At 39.8% G+C, this 20,211-nt stretch overlaps 1 protein-coding gene across 1 annotated transcript; it reads left to right on the forward strand.

Moving 5' to 3' along the window:
- Window positions 1-619: 619 nt before the first annotated feature.
- On the forward strand, window positions 620-19,020 carry LOC103526681 (disintegrin and metalloproteinase domain-containing protein 9-like). The gene is made up of 22 exons (XM_030453695.1): window positions 620-689; window positions 3,255-3,352; window positions 4,617-4,693; window positions 5,057-5,135; window positions 6,047-6,123; window positions 7,112-7,331; window positions 7,839-7,904; window positions 7,987-8,058; window positions 8,692-8,864; window positions 9,924-10,008; window positions 10,928-11,049; window positions 11,939-12,110; window positions 13,091-13,180; window positions 13,731-13,926; window positions 14,049-14,154; window positions 14,338-14,512; window positions 14,921-15,001; window positions 15,590-15,695; window positions 16,530-16,662; window positions 17,146-17,209; window positions 17,316-17,374; window positions 18,942-19,020. The coding sequence occupies exons 1-22, from the start codon at window positions 620-622 to the stop codon at window positions 19,018-19,020; spliced, it is 2,400 nt and encodes a 799-aa protein (XP_030309555.1).
- The last annotated feature ends 1,191 nt before the right edge of the window (window positions 19,021-20,211 follow it).

A 20,211-nucleotide genomic window follows, 5' to 3' on the forward strand; every position in this document is an offset into this window, starting at 1 on the left:
TTGTGCTGATCCTGGAAGAGCAATGATCCCCACAAAACAACAGAGCTTTGGTGAGAAGAACCATCTTTAACCCAGAAAGGACCGGGTAAAACCCCTGTGGGGGGGAGGATTTCTGTGTGTTTGTGGGATTGCCCTGTGTTCATGTATATTGTGATTTTTATATTTTTAAAGAAGAAAAAATAGAAAGGACAAGCTGAAATTTTTAAGTGGTTTTATTCTATAGCTTTTTGCTGAGCTGACAAGAGCCAGCACAAATATCCTAAATGTTTGTAGCATCTATCAGTTTGTAGCAATATTGTGTGTTTCTCATATTATTAAACTCCTTTAGAATAAATCACCTTGATCCTGCCATTGGCTTTGTGCTCTTTCTCCAATCAGCATATAAGAACGTGCTGCTTTTTATTTGCATTAAGCTGTCTGACCAGTTTTCTCGCAAGCCTAATGGATTAAGTTTTACTTCCCATTTCCTTAGCAGAGATGAAGTATCGGGGTGCTTTCTGTTGTTTACCTTGGAGCAGACGGTTCTTGTTCTTCTAGTTCTCCTGTGTACAGCAGCTAAGAGCCAGGCACACAGTTTCCTGCTCAGATATTGTAGTAGTTTCTCCAGGAAACTCAAGTCATGCTAAAACACAGCCTATTTTTCTTCACTTTTGGACTGACTTTGACTGGGAAACTTTTTTGGATAAAAGGTAAGCTTTCGGGTTTTGTTACGTGTTCAGAAAGTTTCTCCAATTCTTCTTTTACTCTCTGGTCCTGATGGTAATGATGCACAACTTTCAGATCAAGTCACCACTCTCCTCAGGTATTAGGCTATTAGTTGAATAGAGAAAATCTTGTTCAAGAAAAAAAAAGGATCTGGAAAAGAGTATAGGTTGAGGCTTTTCATAGCTGAGCTGTTTGTGTCATTTCTTTTCTTCTCCAAGATGTAGTAGGTATGTAAATACATCACCTTCCTTACAGGACAACTGCAATTATTGTCACTGTCATTGATAGTAAAGACCAGGGGAAAAGATTTTCATCTTCAGCAATGTGAGGCAAATTCCTCAGGTTTTTGGGTTGGGTTTTTTGGTTTTTTTTAGCTCCTCATTAACTTATTTCCAGTTATGGCTTAGCTTTAGGTTTTAGATTTAGATGTAACATCTGAAATATCTCAGGAAGTTGTATTTTATGACTTGATTTAAAGACAGTTTCTTGCTTTCAGGTGTTTTAAGATGTGAGAATGGCATTTCCACTGTCAGTTCAACATCCACTTAGCTGATGAAACAGAAGGGATTTTGTGATTCAGAGCACACAGCTGTTGGATATTAGGAGCAAAGTCAGAAGTAAATATTGAGTGCTGATACTCTTTTCAGAACTTTGCATTAATCTTTGTGTTCTTTGAGTGCAGGCATTCTGCTGTTTGCTGATAGCAGTTTCCATAGTTTGAGTGCACTAGCAGCCTTTAATGATAAACATATGCTACCTGCACCTAGTGTTGAAAAATCCTGATGTTATCTACTAGGTAGAGATCATTATTACACTGAGGAATCCTCTTCCTTGCTTTAAATGGGTGATTCTGTGCCTTCTTTGCCATTATGAATTCTTTCCACAGAAACGTGGGAGGCTGAGAGTGACTTGATGCTGTTATGAATGAGAAGAAATCTCTTTGTTTCCTTATAAAAGAACAATTTAAGAAGGAATAAACCACTTCCATTGTTAAAACCCACGTTATTGTTGATTCTGTAAGCTGTTTAAGAGCAGTGGTTGTGTCTCTGATCAAACTCAACACTCCAACCAGACTGATGAGCAGACAAGAAAAAGGAAGATGAATTCAACCAATCTTAAAAAAATAGTCACTGTAGATTGTTTTTGTCTTTATAAAACTGTTTACCTGAAACCAAATAGTCAGCAGACTTTTTACCTTTAACTTCCTGCATTAGCATGATGCTCTGGAGATAATTCTGATATATAATCTAAAAGGCTACAAACATTTTTGCCAAGGTTTAACTGTCCCTGGAACAATCAAACGGCAGCGTTAGGCTGTGTGGTGAGACAAGACTATGCACACAACCAGTGGCAGAGTTGTATCCAGAGAACAACTCTAAGTAGTCCTCATTCAGGGCAATGGGGAAAGGAATAAGAATAAAGGGATTTAAACAGAATGAGAGGGTTGATGGGGAGTTGATTTAATCAAGAAAAAGCAGAAAGAAGTAGAGACCTTAGCAAGAGCAAGTGGAGGATCTCACAGTAGCTCCAGAAGGCAAAGCTGCAGAAAAACAGCTCCATAACTTGTAAAAAAAATTCCCTGGTGTATTTAGGGAATGAATTTATTCTTCTGAAGACACAATATTCTACAGTTCTCTGTCTAGAAATTTCTGAAACATCCTGGCAAAGTTGGATCTACTGTTCAAAATAACTGTACTGTAAGTCCTACAGAGCCCTGCTGTAGGTTTACAGATCAGAATTTTCTGTGGTACATGGGGTTAAAAGTGAAGGTTGTAGAAGAATAAATTCTTAAAAATTGATAGCTATTAACAAATTAATTATCCAGGATAGAATATGTGAAAATTAAGATTGTGTTTAAATGATTTGATAGTTTTTCTTTGTGTACTCCAGCAGACCTCAGCTTTAAACAGAAGTTACCTTTTTTTACAATCAGTTTGTCCATTTTTTAATTATTTCTTCATTACCATCAAAGTATGCAATGAATACAGGAGGGTTGGGGTTCTTTTTAAATTTTTTTTGTTCTTGGGATTTTCTGTTACTTGCTTGCATTGATTGAGAGATTTACTTCTTTTAATTTGGGAGCAGTAGTTAATTTGTTTTCATAATGCCTACATGAAGGAATGACTCAAATTTATTATCCCAGTTATGATGTAAGTATCTAAGGCTGAGAGTTAAAGCCAAGATTGCCCAAGTTTTGGGCACCCACTTTAAGAAAACTTTTACTTGAATTTGCAGGTTTTAGCACTTTACAGCAATTGTGCTTGGAGTGATGTAGTCATTAACCTTGCATACAGACAAAAAACAGCAATTTTTCATCCTGAAGACACATCTGTATATTGAAAATGAATATATGAGGCCATATATATTTAGTTGAAACAGTCAGAAATGAAGAGTACCTTGGTCATGAATTGAAGGTGTTGACTTCTGTGACTTTCCCAGCATAACCCAAGAACTCTGGCAGATACAGGATGGACCAAGCTGATCATGTCCTGGACAATGTATTAGTTAATCCCTTCTGATTCTTTAGAAACTTCAAACTTTATTTTTAGGTGCATCTTCTGAACACATATCCAAGCTTTCTACATTAGAAATAATTATTCCTCAAAGTCTGACCAGCAGAGAGAAGCATCACCCGTTTTTTCATGAGGTTTGTTATTCCATATGATTTTTTTCTTCTGATGTTGCTGTTTTCCACAATGCCATCCTGTATGACACAGACACAACGTATGGTATACATAGATTAGTTGTGTGAAGAAATATGCCCCACACATTCAAGGTCTTAGTGTTTTCAAGTAGTTTAGAGTAAACATTTTCTCACAAAAGTCAGTGATTCCACTCTAAGTTACCACCTTTCAAACTTCTAGGCCTGGTAACACAGAAATGGGAAGGAACATGAAGAATTTTTTCCATTTCACCTAAGTTAAATTAGATGCTGAACTTGAATTAATATCCATGCTGTTTAAGTTCTCATACTCATTGTACCTGATCTTTAGATAACCAGAAGATTTGGTCAAGTGGGAGGTGTCCCTGCCCATGCAGGGGGGTTGGAAGTAGATGATCTTTAAGGTCCCTTCCAACCCAAACCATTCTGTGAGTCTATGATTCTATGATTTTAATCATTTCAGCATCTAAAGGGCTGCTGCTCACTTGGTACCAATGGTCACACAGAATCGTGCAGGTTGAGTGAGTTAAAAGGGAAAGATCTGGGCCTTAATTCTTTAGCTCTAAGGTAATTTACCTTGGCACCAGACACTGAAGTAACTGTAAATGAAACAGCATTACTCACCTTTGAGCAAACCAATTAAGGAAGGGGGAAGCTGTGAGTTGTTCCCCTGCCTGCCAGGGGTTTACAGAAGGAGTGTCACAAAACATGAGGTGGCAGTGGGGCAAAGAGTTCACACAGGGGCTGTGCCCAGCTTGGGGAACTGAGTGCAGCCACCTTCATCCAAACTCTATTTTCCTCCTCTCCCAAGCATGAGGACCAGCTGTTTCTCAGCCTTTAGCACTGCAGCATGGTACTCTACACTTACCTGTACCACCACCCCTTTTTTGTTGTTCTTCTTTTAATAGCACAAGTTTTACATTTTCTTTTATTCCCATAGACTACATATTTTCCCCTCCCTTCTAGATATCTCTAATCACAGACCCAGTTAATTGCTTGTGCACTTTGTGGACTTTTTCATCCTGTTTTCTACATGAGAATTTATAGCTTTGTAGAGTTTAAACCTTCCAAGGGAAAAAATGTGGGGAGTGTTGCTGAGATTTTGAAAGACTTGAGGGTTAGGAATAAGTGTTTTGGTAGATTTAAGACCTATATAGTAGCTGGGCTTTTCTTGTTAAAGAAAACATGGAACTGACACAAGGAAGAAGAAAATCACCTGAATAAGTTATATCTTTTCTTCTGTTTTCAGGCACATTCAGATGATAATCTTTCTTACTCAATTAAAACCAGAAATGGAACATACCTCCTACAGCTGAAGAAAAATAAGTATGTGATAGAGTGTTCTAAGAAATCCTTCCATATTGGGATTCTGATGCATCCAATAGGCTATAAAAACAGAGACAAGTATTATTATGCTGAAAACATTCAGAAGAAAGCATTTCAATGGCAGATTGTATTAATTGCAAAATTACACTTAAATAGTCTCTGTTATGGCATTACCTTGCAAAGAGAACAGTGTTTTTTCTAGTTGTGCAGCTCATTTTTGAGGTATTTTGTTTCAAGTCCATGGATTTTAAAAATGATTTAGGTTAAGTATGCTGCTAATAGAGTGTAGCACTCACCAGGATTCTTGACTCATTTCTTGCTTTCTAGACTATTAAAAGAGCAGTAGTTTATTTTTGTTTCCAGAAAGCTTGTTAGTGAAGACTTTATGCTATACACATATGGAGAAAATGGGAAAATGGAGGCAACACAATCAAAAAACAAGGTATTGTATATAATAAAATTCTCCTTTTGCATAAGATTTTCCTCAAACAAAGCCAAGCTGTATGAACTGAAGGCCATAATAACAATTTGATAGAATTAAGGACAAGAAGGATGGGTATGCATCTACATGTGTGTTCAAAGCAAAAGTGGACATACAAAGCATTGAACCTCTATAATGGGAGGGTGAAACTCAGCTGCAGTTTTGGCAGAAAAAATGCAAGTGGTGCAGATAAATTATCTACAGAATCTATTGCTGGGGAAGAAGATTCAGTGAGTTTTCACATTTGTAGCATTTCTGTTTTAACACAAAACATAAGGTTCTATGTCCTCTGAGGGAGTGGGTGGTTTGTGGTGATACAATACCACTGTTCTCCAGAGTTTGAAAGGAGATGCCAAGAGATTATGCCAAAGCTGAATTTGAGCTACCTGATTAGGTCACCTTTGCATAACATGCAATTAAAGGGACAATGGCAGCATCAAAGCTCTCTCTGTAGTTTTGAGATCCTGAATCAAGCAAGCCTTGGAAATGCCTTTGCATTTAATTTCAACTTTCAGCTGCATGTGACCTGAGTGAGACTTCATTGGGTGCTTTCTGCATGGGAAATCTCAGATCAGCCTTTGGGAGGAGTCTGTTGAAGAACTGTAGGTGAAAAGATTTTGCTAAAAGATGGTGATGGGTTAAACTTAAAAGCTGGTTATTTTCTAGAACCAAGGGAGCAAATGCTATTATTGATTACTTACATCCAGTAGCATTTTACTCCAGGAAGGCTGTGATTGCTTTTAGAATCTGTAAATTTGTAACAGACAGCCTTAATGTTATGTAAATACAAAAATTCTGGTTAGAAATTACATTTTAATTTGAAGGCAGCAACCTTCTTGTGTCATTCATTATGTGGTTTTGTTGCATTTCAGACACACTGCTATTATCATGGCACCATTGAAGGAATTGCTGACTCAGTGCTTGCTCTTAGCACATGCGATGGCCTCAGGTATTTCCTCTTGCTTTTTACTTCAGGATAATTAATTGTGCAGTACCAAAGTAAAGCAGTAAAAACCAGTGGCTATTCATCATACAGCTGGGGAGAAAACAACACCCTATCCTGCATTTTTTTTAATATTTTTTTTAATTTTGCCTTTTACTGGTTTTATAGCTTCTCTTTTTTTTTTTTTTTTTTTTTTTTATGTCTTTTTGACAAGCAGGGAGAGTGAGATGCCACCAACAGTAATGACATTTCTTGGTATTCCTTTAAATGAAACATTAAATGGCCAACATGCTGGTATTTGGTATTTCAGGAAATGCTGGATCTCACTAAGCAGAACAGTTATTTCATTTTGGCTGTTCTGCAGATTTAGAAGGACACAATTCCTTTGGGTACCTTGAGCTTACATTTTTGAGGATCTTCTTTCACAAGATATTAAGTAGAGAAATCCTTTTCTAAATATAGTTTTGGGATTCTGGAGAATAAGAGGACAACTTCTGAAAGATTTCTGGTACAGCAACTGGGCATGTACCAGGTATTTCTGAGCCATGGCCAAATGCAAAATCTTAAGCTGCACTTTTTTTGTTTTAGCCTTTCTTTCTGTCTTAGAAAATACACTTTTCAAAATTCCTGTTGTACTGTAGCTGCATGGGGCTAGAAGTGAGAATCACAAGGACTAAAAGAGAACCCTTGCATCAGCTCTGTATCTCCCAATCCAGACTCATTTAGTAGCAGTTTGGCTTTCCCACAAACTGATTGAAGGAGCCCACACTTGTGTACAATGAGGTATTTTAAATAAGTTCTGTTTTGTCTTCTAAGGTCGTGTTGGGCATTTGAACTTATCCCATATACTAAAATAAATTAAAATAAATGATTTATTTCAATTTAGTGGTATGAATGAATACAGCTTTTAAGTATTCAGCTGTCATTCACTCACCTACTCATGACCAGGAAGGAAAAAATGTAGAATAATTTTTATTTTTTTGTTTGTTTCTAGAGGAATTCTCTACATTGGTGGAAAATGGTATGGAATGGAGCCACTCAACACACCCAGCACACCTGAGCATGTGTTTTACCAGTTAGCAGATGTGCAGGATACCCCCTTCCAATGTGGTGTGCTGAATGGCAGCCTTCAGCAGGAGAAGATGTTTGTGGAGCAGTCTGTGAAATATGCATTTTTATCAAACAGTACCTCTGGCAGGGAAAAGCCTCTGAGGGTAAATACCTTTCTGCTTTTTTCTCTTGAGAGCTGCAGTCCAAGCCATCTCCTCAGCCTTCTCCAGCAGCCAAGGGTCTCCAGAGTTCTTGCTTTGGAGTCATTGGAGGTGGGTTTAGCCTGGCAGGCCACTTCCTTGTTGCCTTCATTTTCATGGCTCCCAAAGTGTTGAGAAGGAAATCCTGAAACAGAAGAAGAGCACAAGAGGAACTGAACATATCTTGAAGCAATCCTTTAGCAGAGGAGCAGATCTCTGCCCAAGACAGTTGTGGGTGTGATGAAAGGCATGAAGCTGCCATTTAGCTCCTGTCCCAGTGTCTGAGCAGATGGGAATTACTGATATGTAGATGTTTATATGGAATTCTAAGGCAGATTGGCTTTTGAGGACACATTTTAAAAATGCATCCGTACTTTATAGATCCATGAAGTGAAGATTGTTAAAAAGATAATTAAAGCAACTCAGACTCTTCAGTCATGATGTTAACTTACTGTGCTTTCTCATTTGCAGAAGAAGAGAGCTGTCCTGCCACAGAAAAGCTATGTGGAATTATTTGTGGTTGTGGATAACAACAGGGTAAAGATTTCATCCAGTGCTACATCCATTTTTATTAAACCACTGATTTTTTTCTCTGATATTCTCATATGATGTTTTACAGTTTTTGATGAAGGAATCTGACCCTGCTGCAGTGCAAAAGGAAACAGTTGAGTTGGTCAATTACGTTGATGGGGTAGGTAGGTGAGATGAGTTGCTGAGATTCAGGAGTCTAATAGTTTACAAAAGAGCAGCTATTTCAGTAAAGCTGAACAATTATGTTCTGAAACTGTATTTGGAAGTTATACAGCAATTTGTAACACATTTAAGGTACCTCATGAATTTATGCACAAGTCTCATAGAGGTGCATGCAGAGGGAGAGGTACAGAATGTTTTTAAACCACTTCTCTGTGCTTCCAGACCTTGGTTGCTCCAGGAACTTGAGGTCATCAGTAGGTTTATCATTTCCAGGAAAAGTATTTCTCATGTATATAGTCCTTTTTATTGACTAAACTGTCAGTACTGTGAACAATTCCATAAGCTCTCTGATCCTCTGCTCCCAATTTCTCCTCAAGAAAATTAGTTAAGGAAATGAATGAACATGGTATTTCCAACTATTCTATCTGAGAGTTATGTTTAGGTAATTCAGGAAGTAGAGTGCCTTCAGTCATATATTCTTTCCTAACATCAAACTACTAATTATTCAAAGAAGCTAAAGTTATGTGGCAGTCCTTATGTTCAGCTTCATGGTTACTCAGTGTCAGTGATGTAATATCTCATAATTCAGTTGAAACAGACTGATGGACAGTAATTATCATTATTTTTTCAGATGTACAGAGCATTAAACATCCAGATTGTTTTGGTTGGATTAGAGATCTGGACAGATAGAAACCACATATCTGTAATGAATGGTTCAGCTGGAGATGTACTGAGCAGATTTGTTTCTTGGAGACAGAAAGATCTCCTTAAACGATCACGAAATGATGTCAGCCACCTCATCATGTAAGTGTTCATGCAGTGGAAAAACTGCCATGCTGCCAGTGATGGTCATGTGCAAGATTTTAGGTTTGTGTATGAATTAATATAACTATTGTGTATGAATTAATATAACTATTGTAAAATTCACTCAGCTCCTAAACTGTTTTCCCCTGGTAAATTGTCAAGAAACTGTAATGAATTCTTTCCAGATGATCAACTCCACATGGCTCAGCTTGGGCAGGGGAGTTGGATCAGTGACCTCCAGAGGTCCTTTCCAATCTCTACCATTCTGTGATTATGTCAGAAGCACTGACACAACAGATTTAGAAGGCTACATTCATAGAATTGGCTGGGTTGGAAGGGACCTCAGAGATCATCAAGTCCAACCCTTGATCCACTCCCGCTGCAGTTCCCAGCCCATGGCACTGAGTGCCACATCCAGGCTCTTTTGAAATATCTCCAGACACGGAGAATCCACTACTTCCCTGGGCAGCCCATTCCAATGCCTGATCACCCTCTCCAGAAAGAAATTCTTTCTAATCTCCAACCTAAACCTCCCCTGGCACAACTTGAGACCCTGCCCTCTTGTCTTGCTGAGAGTTGCCTGGGAAAAGAGCCCAACCCCCCCCTGGCTCCAACCTCCTTTCAGGGAGTTGTAGAGAGTGATGAGGTCTCCCCTGAGCCTCCTCTTCTCCAGCCTCAACACCCCCAGCTCCCTCAGCCTCTCCTCATAGGATCTGTGCTCAAGTCCCTTCACCAGCCTGGTTGCCTCCTTTGGACCTGCTCCAGGACCTCAATATCCTTCCTAAACTGAGGGGCCCAGAACTGGACACAGGACTCGAGGTGTGGCCTCACCAGGGCTGAGTACAGGGGCAAATTTAGGTGACTGCTCATTATTTCCAAGCTCTGAAATTGAGATGTTTATTATTTATCACCGTGAAACTCCGATATGATAATAAATTTCTTCTTGGCTTCAGGAAGACTTGACTTACAGTATTTCTTTGCTGCTTACTGGTGCCTTTTAGTAGAAATCATGAATGCTCAGCCCCTCCTTCACCCACTTCCAAACTGCTTTTGTTGCAGAGGGAGAGGTTCTTATGGTGGATCCATTGGAATGGCTTTTGTGGGAACTGTCTGCTCACAAGTCCAGGGAGGGTCGATCAGCACTGTAAGTACAAAATGTTGGGGTTAGTGGTGCCTGAACAACTGAAGCCTTTCCCCTCTGCATTTACACAACCCAGAGCTGCAGATGGTGTTACTGCTGGGCACTGCTTCCACAGAACATCCAGAACATCCCCATGAACAGCATGCACTTTGCTGACCTACTTGGTGGAGTCACTCAGGTCTTAGAGCAGTACGGTTTCTTTCATGGGGTTTCTGATGTAAAGACTTGTGCATGGTTTTAAATATTTTTAAAGAACTTTCTCTATTCATCCCATTCCTGTCCAATTGCCCAATTTAGTCCTGAAATAGTTTCATCACCTTTTTGTCATTCAGCTAGCTCAAGTTTGTGTATGAAAAATCCATTCTTGTACCCCTAAGGTTCATAATCACAGTTTTTGGGATGGGAATAATCTGTATTTTTTGACTCTTTGCCTGGACAGACAGTCAGCATAGCTTGCTCTCCTCTCAAGTGTTTGGAATTCTCCACAACGGGGCTGTAAACAGGCAAGAATTTTAAATTTGGCAAAACTAGACAGAAACAAATTTTTTTCCCCCTTCACTCTTGGGGAAGGAGCACCAGGATCTCCAGAGGCTCCTGTGCTTGAATGCCACAACATCACTGACAGTTTTAGAGGCAGATCCTTTACTTTTAACAATCTTTGTCTTTTTACCATTGAAGACTCCATGGAAATCAGTGTACTGACTGATGAAGTGTGTCATGATTCATAGTAAGGGCCTGATGGAGGGAACAGAAAATGGCAGAATCTGGCATTACTGAAAAAACAGTGACAAACTGTCTGCTCTTGCAGCTTTTGTTTTGCAAGACAACATAATATTCAAGCTTTTTTCTTGAATAAACCACTATGTAGAAGCTTATGAATGCCTTTAGTTTTGTATTTTTTAACACTGCTTCTCTTTATCAGCTGAACCATGACAAAATGTTACGCCATGCCACAGTAGTTGCACATGAACTGGGGCATAATCTTGGAATGAAACACGATGATAAAAGGTGTCCTGCATCCTATATTATGCACAGCACAGATAAGTAAGATTTCCAGTTTCTTTTATTTTAATCCTTGCTATTTATCTGCAGTGATTGTGCTTTATAATCTGTCAAACTTCCATGAATCTTTAAGAACTCCTATGAATGGGGAGTTGCTTGAACAACAGAAGTGAATTCACTTGGGTCTTGACATAATTTCAATTAATTTTAAATGTTAGGTTTCCCATTCCAGTCATTCTTTATTTGTAGCATTCCTAAAAATTATTGTATTTTCCCTATTATTTGGATTATTATTTTATTATTTGGATTTTCTCTATTTTATTTTTTTTAATGACAGTGAACTGGAGGGTTTTTTAACCCTGCTGAGAATACTTTACATATATTCATGCTAACATGCATCTTTCACCCAGATTCTTTAACTGCTAATTTAAACAAAACCTCTCAGCCTGATTCTTTCAGTTCACCTCTTTCTTTGGCTTCCCCTTAAGAGCAAAAGCTCATATTATTGTATCTACTCACTTTGTATTAATAAATCAGAGTAACAAAACAAACTACTTTATGAATATGCATTCCTGCATTCTCTAGGACTCCAAGTTAAAGTTAATGTCTTTCAGGAGAGTACTTTTTATTCAAGCATTTTTAGACTCACTACAGACAAGCAATTTCAAAGGACTGTTTTATATGGGACAGCAGAATTGATAATCTGATTATTTCTGTTTCTTCTGAAAGTACTTGCATTTATGTTACAGATAGTATTTTAAACTTCTAGTGATGTGTTCTAATGCAAAATAAATCTTTTAAAGTATGCCTTGATCTCCTAGCACTATGAAATACAGTATTTATTACAGAGTGACAATATTTTAAGGGCTTGAGTTGTATTTTTTCCTGTAAGCAAATTATTTCTTACTAAAAAAAATATAATACTTTCCAGTGGTTCCAGGAATTTCAGCACCTGCAGTGCTGATGACTTTGAGAACCTCATTCTAAATGGAGGAGGAAACTGCCTTAGAAACCCTCCCAAAACAAGTAATCTTTATAAAGAACCTGTCTGTGGGAATAATGTGGTTGATAACAATGAAGAATGTGACTGTGGCAAACCACAGGTAATGAATGAAACTAAACAGGATACTTGTATGGTTATGTTATGGTTTTTTATGTTTGTTACATTATTATGTTGCATTTGCTGTATATTTTGGTGTCTATTAGAGGCCTTTTGATATACCTGATTTGCATTAGTATTTGAGGATTTTTTCCTTGTAAATTTCCATTTTTGCAGGCAACATGAAGAGAATTTTTTGGAAAAGTCTAAATCCATATTTATATATAATATAATAATAATCTAATATATAATCCACATGTAAAATCCATATTTATATGGATTTATTTATATGGATTTAGATATGGATAGATGGACTTTGATGTGAACTCAGTTAAGGGTTATAGCAGTTCACAGAACTTTTGAGCTAATCCTGTGCAGTGCAGAACATGTGGAAACAACACTGGGTTTTGTGCTGGTTTTAACAATATGGATATTTCTGCTGTATAAAAGAGACTTCCAGCATTCCTAACTGTAACCTTAAGCTTAGCCCAAACCAAAATTACTTCTGTTGGTCATATCTGAACTGTCAAAATGTCAGAATGGGATATATTGACTTGTTCTTTGGAAAATAAAAGTGTTTAAAAAAAAGATAAATAAATCAAAGGGCTGCCAGCAATCCCTCACTCCATTATATGGATCTCCTTCTAAGTCATGAAAAGATACCAATATTTCTCTCCATCAAACTGCTGGTGTAGTGGGAAAATAAGATGGTGGAAGGTGAAAAGAAGTGTTATTTTAAACACCAAGTGTGCTTTCTTATACCCCTGTGCCACAACACATCAAAACAGATGCTTTTCTGATGACTTGTAGTAAAAAAATAAAGTTTATCTATATGCTGGTCTCTGTTAGAAGGCTGTCAATCTCAGGAGGTGCAAGAAAAGCAGTGTATTTAAAGTTTAATGTACACTTGGTTTGATGATGCTCTTTCCTACCTACACAGCAAGTTAAAAATGTTGTGTCCCCTTCTCTGTGGTTCCTCTCCAGGAATGTACAAACCACTGCTGTGATGCTGCAACCTGCAAACTGACACCTGGATCCCAGTGTGCTCAAGGAATGTGCTGTGAAAACTGCAAGGTAGGCTCTGTTTTACTAAGCTAAATTGATGCCATTTCCTGGTATTTTTAAATGTTTGAAAAGAGCCAGCACAGCATCCTTGATGTATTTGCACATTATAAAACTCTACTCACCAGCAGGGAGCATGTAAGCAGAGAACTTGTGATTAATGACCCCTGGCCAGTAGCTTAGGAATGGAATTGCATCTTGTGTTGTCCCTCCTGAGAGGGAGGAGCAATCAGGGACTCAGTAGCAGTAATGTCCATTAAGCAACACAAAGCTTCTCCAAGGTCTGTGATGGCTGGATGCTCTTTAATTACTATTTAATTACTATTGTGTACTCATTTGTACCCTCATCTACCCTCATCTTCTGCAGACTCAGCTCATAAACTTTGTAGCCACACCATATGAAGTGGAGGGAAATTCTGGGTATTTGTTAAGATACTGATCTGAGAAATTATTTTCTCTTCCTTAAAAACCACAGAAGGTTCCCAGTTCTCTTTGTTCCATGTTCCACATTGTTCCACAACTTCCACAATAAAAGTAAGGTGGCATTTCTCTCTGCTTCTAGTTTAAAGTGGCAGGAACAGAGTGCAGATCCAAACTGGATTTCTGTGACCTCCCTGAATACTGCAATGGAAGCAATGCCTACTGTCCTGATGATGTTTATATCATGAATGGTTACCCTTGTGACAACATGAAGGCATATTGCTACTATGGAGTATGCCAGAGTTTTGATTCACAGTGTGAATCTATATATGGAAAAGGTAGGTTTAAATTTAATGTAAAAAGACTTGTCATTCCCTAACAGACCTTTCTGATTTTCCTTTTTCTCATATTTGTAGAACAAATGGTGGTGGCTTACTAATATTCACTGGTTTTCATACAGGGGCAAGAAAAGCACCTGATCTCTGCTTTGAAAAAGCAAATATTAAAGGAGATAGGTTTGGAAACTGTGGAATGAGAGGTGGAGTGTACAAGAAATGCCCTGTTCAGTAAGTCACCAGCAAATAACAGCTAACCCTAAAATCTTCAGTGGATAAAATATATTGTTACAGACTCTTAGAGCATAAGGTTTAAAGGAATATTGCCTGGGGAAGCAAGCTAAAAAGTTTGACTGCATGGTGGGAGTTTTTTTTCTGTTTACCTTGTCACTGAGTGTCATTTGTTCTGCCCAGGCATAGCCTGTGTGGCAAGCTCCAGTGCACATCTGTTAGCCTGCAAAATCTTCCTGCTTGGAGTGTTGTCAATAATGCATCTGGGGTTTTATGCTGGAGTTCTGACTTTGACTTAGGGTCAGATGTCCCTGATCCTGCTCAAGTTCATGATGGAACAGCCTGTGGAGAAAAGAAGGTAAGATGAACCACAGCAGCATTACAGAACACCCTCAACCAACTGGAAAGTCCATGACATTCAAAAGCATTACCCAGCTCTCTTCTTTGTGTGCCACAACATAAAAACAGAAGTCTGCCCTTTGAGAAATACACATGCAAACGATTGATTAGCTCTTCAAAAACTGGGATGTTACAAATCAATGAGCTACATTATCAGTTATTCAAATTACTCCACCAAAATGCACCCACAGACTTCAGAAGATCTGAGAGAAAGAACAGCTATAAAACTGTGAAGTATTGAGGGTCCTATCAGACCTTTTTCTTGAGATTTAAGCAGAAGCTGTAGAGTGTGTGTACATTTATATAGTATATCTCTAAAAGGATGGTATTTTTTTTAAGTTTGACAGACACTAAATACTTTTTCCAGGCCTGTGTAGGTTTTGAATGTGTTGATGAAAGTCATCTGGGCTACAGCTGTGATGTAAAGCAGAAGTGTAATGATAATGGGGTGAGTAGCTGCTGGTTTTATGCCCTATTTCTAGAAGACAGAGACAGGTGCAAAATCCCTGCATAAAAGCAGTAACCAGACAGGTGTTTTCATTATATTTTCAGACTTGTATTAAAAGTTAAGTCCACTTTATCTGCAATTCATGTAAACCTCTTGGCACTGACATTGAAAGATATTTCTTCTGAATTTCCCCAGTGAATTTTCAGATACCACTGAGCTGTCATGTTGTGAAAAGGAAATATTCCTCTAGGGAGGTCAGTCTAGTGATTCCTGATTGCTCCATTTCTCTAGGAAACAAGCAAAATGGAATCCAGAGGCTGTAAAACAGAGATTCTGTAAGAGTGAAGAGGACTGTGGTATCTTGCAGGCAAATAACAAAAAAAAAAGGTTAACTTCTGCCCCAGATGAACTGCTGTTAGTGTCACTCAGTGTTTTGGGATGTTATGGAAGGGGAGAGCTTATCCCTAAGCAACCCTCTGCAGTATTTCTTGTTCCTACATGCAATCCAAAACACACAGTGGAGGTTGAAGGTGGCTGCATGCAGGAAGGTGTTGTTTGCTTGAGTAATCTCTGCTGTCTCAACCCTAGGTGTGTAACAACCTGGGGAACTGCCACTGCAACCCTGGATGGGCACCTCCCTTCTGTAACCACTCAGGATATGGTGGCAGCCTCGACAGTGGCCCAGCTCACAAAGGTATGAAACTGAAAAAGGTCTTCATTCTGCTCCTGCTGTCTGAGAAAATAATTACTAATAACAGGGAGAGGGGTTTTGGTCTCTTTTCAACTGTTTTTTTATTACTGCATGGGACTGGCCTGAAGAACAAACATTATTATCTGATTTATACCATTGCAGACATCAAGTTGGCCCATAGTGAGAATTTGACCTGTTTTGTCTGAGAGAAAAAAGCAATACATCAGTGGCTTAGAATTAGTTATATATTTTTTAAAATAGATATTTAGATAATTCCTGAGGTATTTAAAACAGAGTTCTGATAAAATGGGGGTCACAGAGGCAGCCTATAGCCTCTCTACATGGAAAGGGTCTCACAGAAATGAGAGGTGAAGGAGATGCAAGCAGCAGGTGGTTCATGGAAAGGGGAGAGGGAGAGGGGGAAAAGGGAAGATGGGGTAGATTTTGCTGTCCTTCACACTGAGACCATGCACAGGTTTTGTATTTATTAATAGCTTAGGAAGACAAGGAAGTCTTGCAGATCAGCTGTGGGTAAACAAGTACAAAATGAATTTGTCTGCTTTAGGATTCTTGGAAAAAATACATGGAAAAGGCAGAATGTATATCATACAATATGAGGTAGGGAAGGCAGAGAGAAATTGTGATAACATAAGGCCAAATCCTCCTTTTCTGATCATAGCATTTTATATATTTCAGTGGATTTATGAGCTTTGCTCTTTAAAAATTTAAATATTGTCATTTTTACAACAGACAGGTGTCCTTAGCAGAAAAAAAATGCTTTAATATGAGGTCATATGAAATTACTAACTTGTGAGATTTCAATTCTCTTCTCTCTAGACACATCACTTCGGGATGGGCTGCTTATTTTCTTCCTCCTGGTGTTGCCCACAGCAATCCTTACTGCAGCAGCAGTAATGAAGCGTGGCACAATAAAAAGGAAGTTTTGCAGGAAAAGTAGAGGACAACACAGGTATTGCACTTATTGCATTTCCCAACACTTCAGAGCATGCTCCAGGTTCATTTAGCAAACCAGTTTAGGTGCTTTAGCCATACAAAGAATTCCAGACCACTTAAAAGGCAAGACCTCCCTGCTATTAGTAGTAGTAGGCAGTTTAATAGCTATTAGTTTAATCCAGATGCTCCAGTTGTCAATTTTCAAGCATTTTTTCCCAAAATACATTGCATTTTCCTAACTGTTAATGAAAATTATACTGCTTGCAATTTTCAAGCATTTTTTTTTCCCAAAATACATTGCATTTTCCTAACTGCCAATGAAAATTATACTGCATGGACACAGGGCTGTAGAACATTGGAATTATTCACCAAAAAGAGGTGGAGCAGGAAGCAGAATCCAGCTCCCTGAGCTCCAGGCTCAGCCCTTGAGAAACCCCCACATCCCTGATGGTGGATAAACCACACAGGGATTTGCCTGATGATGTGTTTTTTATTTCAGGGATAACAATGTTCAGCAGCCAAAGGAAAATAACAGACCAAGTCAGAATGCAAGAAATATTCAGGTAAGATCAATGCATATCTGCATTATTTCATGTTAAGTAATCCAAATTATACAGTCCCTTTTCTCTGATTGTGGCTTTTTTCACTGAAACCATCTGAATTTCCAAGTGTTCTGTCTGGATACGTATGAACTTTATTGCCTGCCCTGCCGACACAGGCTGTGCATGGTATGGGATGGAAGAGGCTGCTACTTAGCAGAGCAGCCCAAGACTGAGCTCTGAATTCTGCAGCTAAATCATAGAATCATAGAATTGGCTGGGTCGGAAGGGACCTCAGAGATCATCAAGTCCAACCCTTGATCCACTCCCACTGCAGTTCCCAGCCCATGGCACTCAGTGCCACATCCAGGCTCTTTTGAAATATCTCCAGACACGGAGAATCCACTACTTCCCTGGGCAGCCCATTCCAATGCCTGATCACCCTCTCCAGAAAGAAATTCTTTCTCATCTCCAACCTAAACCTCCCCTGGCACAACTTGAGACCCTGCCCTCTTGTCTTGCTGAGAGTTGCCTGGGAGCAGAGCCCAACCCCCCCCCGGCTCCAACCTCCTTTCAGGGAGTTGTAGAGAGTGATGAGGTCTCCCCTGAGCCTCCTCTTCTCCAGCCTCAACACCCCCAGCTCCCTCAGCCTCTCCTCATAGGATCTGTGCTCGAGTCCCTTCACCAGCCCAGTTGCCTCCTTTGGACCTGCTCCAGCACCTCAATCTCCTTCCTGAGCTGAGGGGCCCAGAACTGGACACAGGACTCAAGCTGTGGCCTGAGCCAGGCCAGGATGCCATTGGCCTTCTTGGCCACCTGGGCACACTGCTGGCTCATGTTCAGCTTCCTGGCAATCCAGACTCCCAGGTCCCTTTCTGCCACTCTGTGCCCAGCCTGGAGCTCCCCATGGGGTTGTTGTGGCCAAAGTGCAGGACCCGGCACTTGGCCGTGTTGAACCTCATCCCATTGGAATCATCCCAACTCTCCAGTCTGTCCAGGTCCCTCTGCAGAGCCCTCCTGCCTTCCAGCTGATCCACACTCCCCCCCAGCTTAGTGTCGTCTGTGAATTTGCTGATGATGGACTCAATCCCCTCATCTAAATCATCAGTGAAGATATTGAACAGCACTGGGCCCAACACTGATCACTAAATACCACAGCAGTTGCTTAACCAAGCTGGGGATCCAATTCTGATCAAGGGATGTAAAAATTTTCAAAACAAAATGGTGCAAATATGGAGATTGTCACAGGAAATGAGTTCTATAACACCATTAGCTTCATACTGGATAATCAACCACACTTTAAAATCTATGTTTTCTGTTAATTTGATTTTCTGCAACATCTTTTCCAGCCTGCTACATTAAGTCCTGAGTTTTTTACCATATCCCATCTTCCAGGTCCAAGGTTTGTAATATTTATTTATTATTATTTTTATTATTATTTATGTTTGCTATACATTGCCGTATCACTGTATGTGACACTCCTAATGTTTCATGTCAAGTTACAGAGTTTCTCATGTAGCATTACATGAGATGCAATAGCTTAAAAGGTTGAAGGATAATATAATTGTATAGAAATATTATTGTACAGAAAACAGCATTAAGGGGACATATAAATACTATGAGGGAGATGAAGGGGCAGAGTTAAATCTGTGTATAAATGCTACCAACTGTTTAAAAATGGTAAAGAACCAGTTCAGAAATCCCAGTTGTATTCATAGCCATGAGATACCCACAGAATGTCTTTTCCACACCTCAGGCAGCCAGTGCAAACCCCACTCCCTGCAGCTCCTTCAGAACCTCAGCAGCCCAAAGTCCCACCTAGACCAGCTGTCTGAAAAGCCTCCTGGGAACCCTCAACCAACCCTGACAAGTAACTCACCTGGAAAAAAAAAAAGAAAGTTCTCAATCCCCCAGCCCTCTCCCTGTGCAGCCAAAACACCTTCTGAAAGCACAGACCCCTGGAAAGGACTTGGTGCCAAGAGGCACTGAACACAGACTTGGTTACATCCCATGGTTCTGGGATGCTGCTGGATGAATTTGTGCCTCTTCTACCTCACCCTCTTGGTTGTCTGTTTTTAATTTGAAGCCTGAAGTTTAACTCTGGTTAGATGAAAGCTGCAACAGCATCAGGACTCTGCAAGTGCAGGCCAAAGAAAAGTGGATTTAGTTACATACAGGTGGAATTTATTCACCTCTGGCCATTTGCTGCTGTGAAAATGAGGATGTAGAAACTCTCAGGACGTTTGCAGCCTCCTTGCCTCCTGGGCCATCCCCTCAAGAGTGTGGTGGTGTTACAGAAAATCTGATATAGCAGGACACAGATTATACAACTTGACAGTGTTTTAAGGTTTACTGCTTATTATAGACCGAGATTTTTGCTGGAAACTGTTCCTACGACACAAGCAAGAGGTAACTTTTGTCACTCTAAGTGTGACAGCTAAAAGTATGAAGTTACAGTTGGTCAAGATGGCAACATAGAATCATAGAATCATAGAATTGGCTGGGTTGGAAGGGACCTCAGAGATCATCAAGTCCAACCCTTGATCCACTCCCGCTGCAGTTCCCAGCCCATGGCACTCAGTGCCACATCCAGGCTCTTTTGAAATATCTCCAGACACGGAGAATCCACTACTTCCCTGGGCAGCCCATTCCAATGCCTGATCACCCTCTCCAGAAAGAAATGCTTTCTAATCTCCAACCTAAACCTCCCCTGGCACAACTTGAGACCCTGCCCTCTTGTCTTGCTGAGAGTTGCCTGGGAAAAGAGCCCAACCCCCCCCTGGCTCCAATCTCCTTTCAGGGAGTTGCAGAGAGTGATGAGGTCTCCCCTGAGCCTCCTCTTCTCCAGCCTCAACACCCCCAGCTCCCTCAGCCTCTCCTCATAGGATCTGTGCTCAAGTCCCTTCCCCAGCCCAGTTGCCTCCTTTGGATCTGCTCCAGGACCTCAATATCCTTCCTAAACTGAGGGGCCCAAATGGAAAAGAAGCTGCTACAGCAAGAAAAACTCCCTGGCAAGAACAAAACTG

Source organism: Calypte anna, chromosome 6 (genome assembly GCF_003957555.1).
Source record: "Calypte anna isolate BGI_N300 chromosome 6, bCalAnn1_v1.p, whole genome shotgun sequence".
Classification (NCBI taxonomy): Eukaryota; Metazoa; Chordata; class Aves; order Apodiformes; family Trochilidae; genus Calypte; species Calypte anna.